We start from the raw sequence: 12,527 nt of genomic DNA on the forward strand, positions 1-12,527 counted from the left end.
TTGGTATCACTCCTTTTGTGACAAAGATCTAAGCACAGCCAGAATGTGGCCAGATGCATGTAGATAAGATCTAAACATGTTGGTTTATAATGAATGGACACCCATTATTTTAGCACAATACGGCACAGTCACATACAGTAGAGGTATATCTTTAGCCAATCTTCTACTTCTGTCTTTTGACATGTCCAAAGGATTGGATAGTGTCCACAATCTTTAATGCAATGTCATAATTTAACTTGTCAAAACACATAAGTCATCTTAATTTTCCTCTCTTTCCTTATAATTTATAAATATTATATTTTTCTTTTTTCTTTTTAAATAATGATGAGTTCCTTACCAAGTTTGAATTGCTAGTGGAGTTTCCAAGGTTTCAGTCCCAGCACTAGACTCAGTTTGCGCTGCAGCACTGCAAAGAGATTAGGACCTCTCCTTGGGATCCTACAAATCTTCGCCACCTATTTGTGAGATATACTAATTTTTAAAAAAAGTTCCATAGGCAAATTAAACAGCGGCAATTTCACTGAAAACTAGGCAATGATGCCAGCAAGATTTATGCAAAGCATGCTTCTATTTGACTATTTAAACCATTTTTATGTTCAGATGAATATTTTATTTTTTATATTTTGGATCTAAATTGCCCTGAGAGAGAAGACAAAATTTTATGTCAAAACACTGTTTCACAAGCATGTATTGAAACACAGATGTTTATTTACCCAAACAAAACCAAAGATTGTTCTCCCAGCCCTCATTTTTTTAAAATTTCATTTAAATTTGTGAACAATTGAATCTACAACTTAACAGTTTGTGTACTTAGGTATCTCCAAAACACTCATTTCAATAGGCTTTTTCACACTGATATTCACCAACAGTATCACAAAAGTTGTCTTTTTAAAACATAACTGTATGCAACAGTAATTCTAGAAACACTAAAGGGAAAAAGCATAGCAATGTCCAGTTACAAGAAGAAAGTGCACATTACTTTGTCACAATCACAGTCATTACTTGAAAAACTATATGTAACAAGTAGATAGAAAATATCACTGATGCATTAAACTCATTGTCGAAAAACCAAAGTACATAAAAAATTGTACACAAAAATAAGGCAAATTTAGGAATGCACAAGGAACTTGTTATTTAACAAAAGCTAATCAACAGAACAGATATTACATAAGCCCGAAGTAAAATACTTCTCTCTAAATACATAAAAATAAGCTTTCCTTAGCACACAGCAAACACCACTGATGTGTATTTGACATCCTAAAGTAAGAAATGGGGATGGGGTGGGGGAGGGGGAGGGGTAAATTCAAGGGAAGGACATTTTGTTTAAATGGCAGCTGCATCCTTTACCATTTTTGTACAGTTTTTAGTTTAGCATAAGCACTATAAAATCACATCAGAAGTGTCAATGGCCCTTTTCAGTTACATATTCATTTAGAAAGAAAGAAAAGAAATATACACAAGAGTGCAAATATTCCGATTGTCACTTGCAACCTCTTCACATTCAGTCATCTACATCCATTCACTACTAGAAGGATTTGTACAAGACAGCAGCAGCAATCGTGGAGTTAAATGAGCTGGCTTGTAGGAAATCCCTTTAAAAACAAAATTAATGATATGTCTTTTAAAAATATCTCTCACATCTTCATCAATTACTAATAAAGTTGCAACTCATTATGAAACAGAAGCAAAAATGGTATGAGTTCAGGAAAGTCTGCTTCCTTCAGAAGTCAGTCCAGAGATATTTGTATAGGAAACTACCAGGGAACGGGCTGCTCAGCATGAAAAACACGCCTTGAGGACAGAGGTGAATTGGAGAGGGGATTAAAATTTCATTGAGGAGGACTTAACAACAGCTCCTCAAAGCTTCATTTGAAAAATCAGTGAAAAATTTACCAAAGTAAAAATGATCAATTTAGAATGTGAACCAACATTTTTGTCTTGTTTTATTTCCTATAAAAATTACATTTTATTTAAAATACAAGATCCTTTTCATTGCAATTACATCCTGTTAATATCAGGGCATTTGGCAACATTTTGCCATATAATGCAGCTTTGAGTCCACTGAGTCAGTAGCACATTCCACTAATATTGCACTTGGATTCTGAATCAAATTTGAAACCCCAGTATATATCTGTTGTTTCTGTCCATGTTAGAATGGGTTAACACTTCTAACCACTTTTTTGCTATTGATGCTGACACATGAAAACAAACCGAACTGGTATTATAAAGGATCTTAAAAATGTCAGAGATCCAAGTTCACTTGGAGAACCATAACACACCAAGTACACTGAGAACAGTGTGGCATAATGCAAATTAACCTGTCAACAAGACCTCAGCACATGAAAGATCTGCTCTGAAATATCAAAATGTCATTAGTGGAAATTCTATGATAAAACTAGATCAGCAAGATAATAATGTGTCTCAGTTCTGCTGCAAAATAAGGTTTTCCAGTTCATCTGCAGAACGCAATAAAAATGCTGCTGATTCTCTATATCCTGCAACCAATTGCCGTACTGCATTAATTTCAGTTGGACTCAGCTGAGGTCTAGAGCTAGTATTGCTAGAAGACCCCGAAGTGCTTGCTAGCTGCCTCTTCATACTGAGATCAGTTGGACCTGAGAAAGAGAATTAGAAATGAATGAAACATCAAGATATCCTCATAGAATCATAGCAATTGAAAGAACTTTGGAGAACTAGTTAAACTTCCTGCTCAATGCAGGATATGCATGTAGGATGTTGCTACATTATCCTTAATATCATGATGAAATGGCTTTCCATTTATACTGGTTCCAAACCAATATTTCCCTTTCCATATTGTCTATTTATCTTATAGTCATATTTAAGGAGGGAGTACTAAAAAGTAAGTTTTTCCATGTATCTGTTGAATTTCCCTCTATTATTTTGGCTTGTCATTATGCTTTAAACAATAGTTTAAATTGTTTAACAGTTAACAATAATTGTTATATTCATTTTTCCATCTAATAAGGATACTCAAGCTGCCTATTCTGTCTTCTGTACTGTTGACTACTGCTTCTTTTTGTTATCTGTAAATTTAGCAATTAAATTAAGCAATAGCTCTACACCATTGTTGCCCAGGTAATTTATTTCTGGGTCTAAAGCATAGTCTCCACTTGACATAGAACTTCTACTGAATACAAATTGGGGATGATTGCTTTTGTTCCATATAACAGTAGAAATATCCCAACCACATTTTACCATCTTATCAACAAAGATCTCTTGGAAATTTCATTGAATGCTTTGTGGAAATCAATGTACACTGGTGCATGTATTATCTCCCAGACCAGTGACTGTAAAAAGAGATAAAGCTGGTCTGGCATAATACATCCTCACCAAATCCATAATGGATTCTAGCAATCAGTTAATCATTTTCTAGCTGCAATCAAGTCAGCTGCTTAATAGTCCATTCTAGAATTTTGTTCAGAACTGACATCAGACTGACTGGTCTCTGATTTTCTGAAACCATCATTCTTTCTTTGATAAAAACTGGAGTACCCCAAGTGCACAGATAAACTGGGGACAGCCTATTCATATATTATGTCATTTAGCTTTTACATTCTTACCAAACTAGATTCACTTTTACAGCACTGTCGGTATACTCTATACTGCTGAATCATCAGTGGTGACAGATCAGTTGATTACTCTGTTACTTACTGGACTTCAATCATAGGAGTATTATGCAAAGAAGCTGTGTTCTAGTTTCAGTTTAGTTACACTGGGAATGAAGTTACAAATGGATATTTCGAAGGCAGGAATGAACAACTGTTTATTCTTTGGGGACCATATCATCCACTGAACATACAGAAGTGAAAACCAATAATAAAAAAAAAATCCTGAAGAATCCAGAAAAAGTCTGTCTTTTTTCTCTTTAATCCAAGGCCATTTGAGAGAGAGTTCTGCTTTTTCCCCAAAATGTAAATATTGGGGGGGGGGGGAGGGAAAGGATGTGGTATGTTTCCTAATGTGTTCTTTTTGACCAACACATAAAAGCGATTAAGTGGTAAAATAAGATGATTCTTGTTTAAAAATACAAATATGATATTAAGAAATAAATATGTGGAAGGTTCTAGAAGGTTTGCCTTAAGAAGCAGAATCTGCTGACAGATAATATTTCAGATTCTGAAAATAATTAGATAACATTTCATGTGGCAACTTGTGTATACTGAACTTTAGTGCAGTGTATAAGGGAAGACAAAATCCAGAATGCCTAACTTTTACTATAATTTGATGGTTTCATATTTTTTCAGAATTAATCTTTTGTCTTTCCATTTTCCTACACAGAGAAAAATGAAGAGATGCTACTTCCTTAAAAGTTCAGCAACTTGTACATCTATTTAGCTGGTCTATGACCATAATAAAGATTTGATTTGATTTGAAATTATAAATTTATATGAACATTATATCATTTTACAATAATTTCAATCAAATGTAAAATTACCAAAATAAACTATGCTTTTCAATGTTATATACAACCTAATTTCGAGCAAATCAAATTACACTCTTTTATAAACAGTAAAAAGTATGCTAAACAATAAGAACTGTGTATATTTCAATTTTCCTCTCCAAATTCCATTTCTTTCTCAAAACTAAAACAGGAAAAAACCAGGTTTCACATCTCTAGTATCTCACATCTCCACTCTACCTTATGAATCATTCTTATTATTGATATAACACTATAAATAAATATAAATGAGTCTTTACATATTCTACAAATATGTGCATTTCTTGCATTAGTGAGATTGCTCCTTCCACTGTATTCAGAACCAGAGGGCATACAATGGTGATATATTTATGAATTATTGAAGATCTCAGCCTTGCCAATGCCAGTAAGGGCAACTACTTGGAAATCACATCTAAGCTATTGGGAGCTTCTCAGAGGCACAGTGGAATATAATGTAAATCATCATTATAATGGAATTGCTGCAGAAGACATATTTTGATTTATCAGCAAATGTATGGACTACTTCAAGGACTTCATAACTCCCCTGAGTCTTAAAAACTGATATTTAGATCTCCTTGCACAAGGTTCTGTGATTTGTGGTTTAAGAGTCCAGAGAACAGCAAGACAGTATAAAGTTTAGTATATCATTATGGATTTTTTTTTAAAAAAAAACTCAAATACAGTTCTTAACACAAACAAAAATAAAAACATAAAAATTTGGTTCCGCCAACCTTTTTGACCTGGTTCATAGTCTGTGCTAAGCCATGGTTTGTTTAACTATAATTTATTGAATAATTCACAACAGATTGAGTTGACACATGAGACCATAAACCATGATTTACAAACAAGAATGCTAAGTCAAAACATAAGTACCACTTAGTGCAGTGAAGGAAGCTAGTTACTAAGATCCACAGGCATAGCTTTCCTTATATTTGAATGTATACTTAGTACTTGATTAATTTGGAGAGGATATGCAGGCAGACCAGTGTGTTACTACTGGGAACAAATGACAACATTTCACAGGCCTGACCCCTGCTGCTCTGAGACTTAAGAGCCATCATTCTACACTCTCTCTCGTGCTTACAAAAGTCCAACTTCTAGACTAGCAAATTATACCTGAAGTTTTAAAAAATCTTCTCTGTCACATCCTTTTCAGTGCTCAAGGAATTTTATCTCCCTTGCCATCATTGAGGTAACTCAATCATTTATATTGCAAATAGTAACTGCCTTTGTTTTATGGATTCATTTCAGTTACAGAGACGTCACATATGTTTGGAAGCTAAGCAGTTCTTGTTTTAACTAAATCATTCAAAATGCTACAAGCACTGTGAATCCTCTCCAAGAGCTAGACGTTCATTTATCATATTAGCTGCTGAGTAAATCTGACATTAAATACACTGCTGGACAAATGATTTGCAAGACTTAACAGGAACTAGTTATTGCTCCATAAATTACTTGTTGGCATCATCAATTACTTAGAGTCCTAAAATGCAAGTCAGAATAAGATACATGCTTATTTCACTGAAAAAGCACAGACGGCTTATAAGCAGGAAAGCCATGTGTGAGTTGCTCCTGCAAAAATCCATCCCATCAACTAGTATGAGACCACCAGTTTGAGATTCAATGGCCTGTCTGAGACATTAGGTTCTGGCAAATTTAACCATTATCCGTAAGTGGTTAAAAAGGAGTACCTCTTATATTAATACAGTGGTACCTCGGGTCACGAACTTAATTCATTCCGCGACTCTGGTCGCGACCCGAATTGGTCGCGACCCGAATCAAATTTTCCCATAAGGTTCAATGTAAATACGGTTAATCCGTTCTGACCCCTCCGAATTTGGTCACCAACCGATTTTGGTCGTGTCCCAAATCAAATTTTCCCATAAGGTTCAATGTAAATATGGTTAATCCGTTCTGAACCATATGTATTTTTTTTTAAAACCACAAAAATATGAAACAAAATACAGTACAGTGCAGTACGAAGAGAGAGAACGCTAACCTTGCTCGAGGTGACTTCTGGCGTGGAGGACAGGAAGGCAGGTGGGGAGGCGGTTATTGCTTGGAGGGAGAGTCCCCCTCCCTACAGGAAGCCATGACCACGTGTCACGGCAGGGAAAATGGCCGCGGATCCTGTTCGTCACCCGATGCGGAGTTCGCGGACGGAAGCAAAATTTTGCGAACGGAGCTGTTCGTGACCCAAATTGGTTGTGAACAGAAGCGTTCGTGACCTGAGGTACCATTGTACTGGTAATAATTAATTTTTAAAAAGTAGAAGGCTGTTTCAAGATGAGTGGGGGGAGGGGAGGTACTACAATTAATGTTGGCCAGATCTAAAGAACTGGAAACTAGATCATTAAGTAAGGGAAATATTCTCTCATTTTTCTTGAAAATCAACCCTCACACATTACATGGAAGACTCTGAGGAGTTTGCAAGCAAGGTTTCATTCAGCTTTCAAATGGAAGAGGAATCGCTCTTTTTCAAATGCCAAGCAGATTGTGCTGTTAAGCCCCCAATCAAGTAATAATATTATCAAAGGCATGTTAAAGGAACTATTTATTTAATAATTTTAATAACTGGGGTTAAGTTTTGGACTGCATTTTGCTTGTCAATCATTTTAACAAATATGAATAGCCATTAACGCTTTTTTTTTTTTTTTTGGTAAATTAAACCTAAAGTAGTGAAAGAACTCAATAATTCTCAAGCAACTGTCCAAATTCAGGATAGTCATTGATTTGTCAGAAGACTTTGGTTATTCAAGAACTGCATTAGAGAAACATTGTCATCAGCACAAACAGAATCTCTTGGCAGTGACCGGATGAAGGAAAGGGGGTTCCACTTCTTCATTCTTGAGGATTCCTCTTCCTGCCTCTTCCTAGGAAACTGTCAGAAACAAGTCCTGCAGGAGAGAGTAAGCAAAACACCTCAACTCCTCCCTTTGCTCCCACAGTTCCAACAAGCTACAGTGAGCCTTTTATGTATCTACTGGGGAGGCATCTGGGTATGTCTTAATTATTTCAATTGAAATATTTGCTGCTAGCTTTGTTCAGGTTAGGTGGACCTAAGATGGCAAAGTGAAAGCATCTAGCTCCTAAGTGCTCTGGAAAATTTTTATTTTTACTTCTATATTATCAGACTAATCCTTTATTAATTACTGGTCCCTGTGCACAACTGTATATGATTAATTTCCAAACAAATGGGGTGAGAACTGTTGATTTTATTTATAAACTGGGTGAGAACTGTTTATATTTTACTGTCAAGAGAAGATTTCAGCATGGGAAAGAGGAAGAAACGACAAAGAATGAATTCTGGCATGCAGACATCACTTAAACCATTCAAGCAGCAAAAAAAGATGACCTTAAGGAATTTAAAAAGAAGGCGACTGAAGAAGATAATGTAGGTAATGACCACACCAGCATTAGCATTATTAATAATCTAAGCCCTGGGTACACTCCAAACAGATACGAGGTGTTGAATTGGGACTTACAAGATGAAAATGTAGTGGGCCATTCCACTTACAACAGCGGGGAACCAAATTCCCTGGGCCTCTTAGACATAACAGATTCCTCTTCTGAAGCAGCTGCAACATGTTCGGTTGCAGCATTTACTACACAATGTTGTCAGGAAGAGATTTCTAACAATGAGACTACAGATTTCAGATGTACTCATGTAGTATCTTTGTTCGAAGACATCTATATATCTTTTCTCTACTGATCTGGACATTTTTAAAATCTACATCCTAATCTAATTACATTTTAATTAGCTGCCATTTTGTGTGTTTTTAATTGGATTTAGACAATGTTATACTGATTTTTAATGTTATGTTAATATTTAATATTTAATGTTAATTTGGATAATTGTTCCATGCCTTTAGAGTTTTTTATGGGAAGTAGTATATAATTGTAAGTAGTAAGAATAAACAGGTAATCGTATTAAATAAAAATGGTAGATTTTTAAAAATATCACCTAGATATTAAGCTGCCATTCTAATCTTGCTGCCATATTTTGTTATCTGTGTTAGATAACAATTTGGGCAACAGATTGAATATGACAAGGCTCATTAAACCTATAGATTTTGGATGATTGGACAGCAAACTTTGTTTCAGACTAATCACTCTTCTCCATGCACCTAACAATCATAAGTTTAATCATTAAGAAATAGATTATCCAAGACAAAAAGTTAGTAATCATTGGTTTCTGAATTATCTCTTAAATCCATTCCTATTATCTCTTATTCTTTCCTTTTCCAAGAATCCAATTATCTTTTAAACCCTTTCCTATTCCAAGTATAAAAATGCACTGAAACTAGCACTGAGACGGTATAATCTACCACATTTCAGGACAGTAAACTAGCGTAGGGGCAAAGGACATGCCATATAGCACATTTGTTATTTAACATTCCATTGATGCGCTCCAGAATTTGCAAGGTAAAGCACCTGAGGAATTAAAATGAGTAAGGATGAACAGAATGTGAGTTTATTGAATTTCTCAATTTCCAACTGTGAAAATTAATATGTATTTTATGTGCATTTCTCATAAGTGTGCATGTGTGTTTGTGTATATACACACACATACACACATACACAAATCTTACATTGTACATAATCTATGTATATATTTCCAATCTTCACAGGCTTCCAATGGTGCTTTTTATTAAAATATCAGCACTTTTGTTATACCTATGTGAATACTTCAGCCATTTTGTTCTAAGAAGTTTCACACGTTTATTACATTCATAGTAATTTGTCAGGCAAGATTGAAGACTATAGTATAGTATTGTTTTATAGCATAATGTTACAATATTTTGTCCTTCATGTGTTTAAAAAGCCAGATTAAATATATTTATAATTTTTTTAAAAGCTCAAAATTCATTTTACATTATCACTCATTCTTCAAGCATGTTTTTATAGGAAAGAAGTGACTCTAATTATATGCATAATTTAAGCATCTGAGCTTTACATTTGTTTTACAAGCAGAAACAATTCCATACTATAGTTCACTGCAGTGCTGAGAAGGAAATTTTGTTAAATTAAATGGGACATTCTTTTTTAAATAAACATGGTTAGAATCAGAGTATGAAGTTGGAATTATTCAAGTATCCTTCCAAGATGTTGCTGTCACAAAGGAGATTATAACCGCTGCTATATGTACTCATTCTTCATGATGCATTGCCCTCTATATTACAAATATGAGAGTTAAAGCATTCAAAGAAGTACTTTATATGGTCATTTTCCACATTTCTTGAGGCAGAATGACATTAAATATATGGCATTAGTAGCTCCTACAATGGGGAACATCTGTGCCACATTTCCAGACATATAGGTTGAGAGAATTTTATACAAATGAGAGTCATAAGGAATAATGATGTTCCTTATTGAATAAAATGATTATCAGAAGTTGAATGAAAGTATAAAGATGGCCAGTTCTAGATCACAAAATATAGTCACAGAATTGCTCAGAACAAGAAACTGGGCAATAGTGATTTGGAGCAAACAGTAACAATCTCTCAGTCCCAAAGATGAAGTGTAGTCTGATCACAAGTCTTACTCTGACTTGAAGGTAGATATATCAGTTATTGATTCCAATACTTCCATATTTCCCCATGACTTTTATCAGAATGATGAATATTTTTCCTCTTTGTAGTACAACTGTTGTGCTATCCTTAAACAATATGACTGAGTTCCAGAAAAACTGAAGGGAACGAAACCTCATGGAGGCTGAGAAATGGAATACAACAGGTTCAGACTTATCTGCTCCATTCCAGCAGATAATTCTATTCCATTAAATGAAAATTCTTTCCAATTACCCTGCTCTACTACGATTCTTTTTGTTTTTCCCCAATCTAATACTCTACACTTTATATTATATAGATCTAGGTTTAATTAGAGAAAGAGTTGAGGTTTAAACATTATTTTAAAAAGTAATCTGTGTCCATTAATACAATATTAGGATACAATTTAAGCCTTAAGCAACTGAATGGTTTGGCTAATTTTTATTCTGAAATAAATGAGGGAGCAGTTTTCCCAACAGGGTAGAGATTCATGCATGCAAACATATATGCAAAAGTGCGGAAACACTCACCGCTGGTAGAAGCATCACTCAGATTTAACAGACCTCCTCCTAACCCTCTGTAACTATGGTAACTGTAGGTCCCATTTCCATTGATGTACAGCACCTCCTGGGTGCTGGAAACAGCTGATGTTGAGTATGTGACCTGGGTTGGTTCCTGTTTATATGGTTTGTCAGCTGAAGCAGTCTCATCCTGCAAGAACAATGTTCAGTGAACAGTGTCAAATTAGGGGAGCATATGTCTCATAAACAGTATAAGATATTATATGTTGTTCAATGGACTTTTTCTGAATTACTTTCAAAATATTAAAGAAAGATGTAAAACAAGCACAGCAAGGTTTTAACTGCCAAAAAGAAAACATAAGAAGTTCTACATATTCTTTAATAGTCATTGTTATAATAGGGATCAAATGTATTACCAATTCTATCCACCTTTTTTATTATGAAAGATACCTCAGAACATGAAAGTTTGAGGTGAAACTACTGATAAAACTGAGAGGCAATTATTATGCTGGTGTTTGAACTTGACTGGCTTGCTGTCATGATACCAAGATGAATTGTATAATGGAAACATAGAAGAAACATGGAAGAAATAAGCATCATGAGTCATTGCATTTAACCCACTGTCAAACTCATGTTCTATCTGAACCAAGAGATACTCATCCTCATGTCTGACTGATAGATAACCCTGGCTATATTTCAGAAAGTATCATTAAGATGAGTGCTATTCAGCCCTCTGATGCATGGAATGCATAAATCCAGGATTTGGGACTACTATATTCTACACATTGCTGAACTTCCAGCAACCCAGTATAGCAAATGACAAAGGTTCCCACTCATGCTATACACCATTCAAAATTAATGCAATCAGTGACCCAAATCTAAATTATCTCAATTAATCTAATAATCAACAACAACAATTGACTAAACTTGTATGCTGCCCAACTTTCAATGACTCTGGGTGGCTCGCAACAAGAAATTACAATAAAATTATCTAACTTGATATAAAAAATATCCCATTATTTCTTAGGAGTGTCTTCTAATTTAATAATATTAGCAATTGAAATGAAATCTATTTCAGACTACAAAATAGAGAGCAACAGGATGTTGTTGTGAAAAGTTTACTCCTATGTCATATTACAATTTAGGAAGAAGGCATGGCTTTCTTTAAAAGTGGATGCAATGTGAGGATAAATGTGTAACTAGTTGTACAAATTTTAATGCAACAATTCCAGGAGGAATCTTTAACCATTACACATGGTTAATCTCCTGGAGTGGTCACAGAATCCGTCGCTGTACCTCTCTTTAAAAAGGTTTTATGAGGAACAAATGAATTACATGGGTTCTTCTCATGTGGGATATTGGCTGCTCAAGAAAAATAATTCTGGTCTGGGAATGAACTATACTATCCACTCAATCCTAACAGAATTACAGAAAACATCATAGCAGCATGAGAACAACATCATAATAGCAATGAGCAGTTGCATACAAATTCATTGTTATTGAGATTATTGCAAATTGTTATGATATATAAATGCTAATGATGCAGGTGGTGTATGAGATAAATTGCAATGTTTTGTGAAATTCTGGAATTTAGATGGATATTCCTCTAGTACATGAGGAATTTACTGTTTTGAAAATTATTTTATCATTATCCATCATTGGTTTAAAATGCTAATATTATATAATCCAGGGATCTACTTTCTACAGTTATTCAGAGAGATGAAGCTTGATATGAAATATTACCTATATCCAAGTATTGTATGTGTATCTGTATGTGTGATATAATTTACAACTCTAGCTATTATAAATCTTATAGCAAAAATGTCAGTACGAATATTGAACAGCAACAAGCTTTTGGCAAATTTGCAACACATTCATTCTGATCCAAGAACTGAACTAAAGAGATGCAACTTTTGATGTAAATGGAAATGCACATTCTTATCCAAGTCCATTAGTTGCTGAATGTGACCAGCTGTGCAGATGGGGATTGAGGGCATT

The 12,527-nt window shown here is 34.6% G+C and overlaps 1 protein-coding gene across 2 annotated transcripts in view; it reads right to left on the minus strand.

The window, feature by feature from the left end:
- Positions 1-724: 724 nt before the first annotated feature.
- NOL4 (nucleolar protein 4) overlaps positions 725-12,527 on the minus strand; it is an 84,178-nt gene continuing 72,375 nt past the window's right edge. For both annotated transcript variants that reach the window (XM_015889957.3, XM_015889956.3), the window contains 2 exons: positions 10,539-10,719; positions 725-2,615 (listed from right to left, as the gene is read on the minus strand). In XM_015889957.3, coding sequence (XP_015745443.2) covers positions 2,422-2,615; positions 10,539-10,719 — 375 coding nt within the window. In that variant the 3' untranslated portion in view covers positions 725-2,421. The remainder of the gene's footprint in view (positions 2,616-10,538; positions 10,720-12,527) is intronic.

This window comes from Python bivittatus, unplaced genomic scaffold (genome assembly GCF_059951505.1).
Source record: "Python bivittatus isolate LINGU-HERP-01145 unplaced genomic scaffold, Pbiv_v1 ctg000840_np1212, whole genome shotgun sequence".
Lineage (NCBI taxonomy): Eukaryota > Metazoa > Chordata > Lepidosauria > Squamata > Pythonidae > Python > Python bivittatus.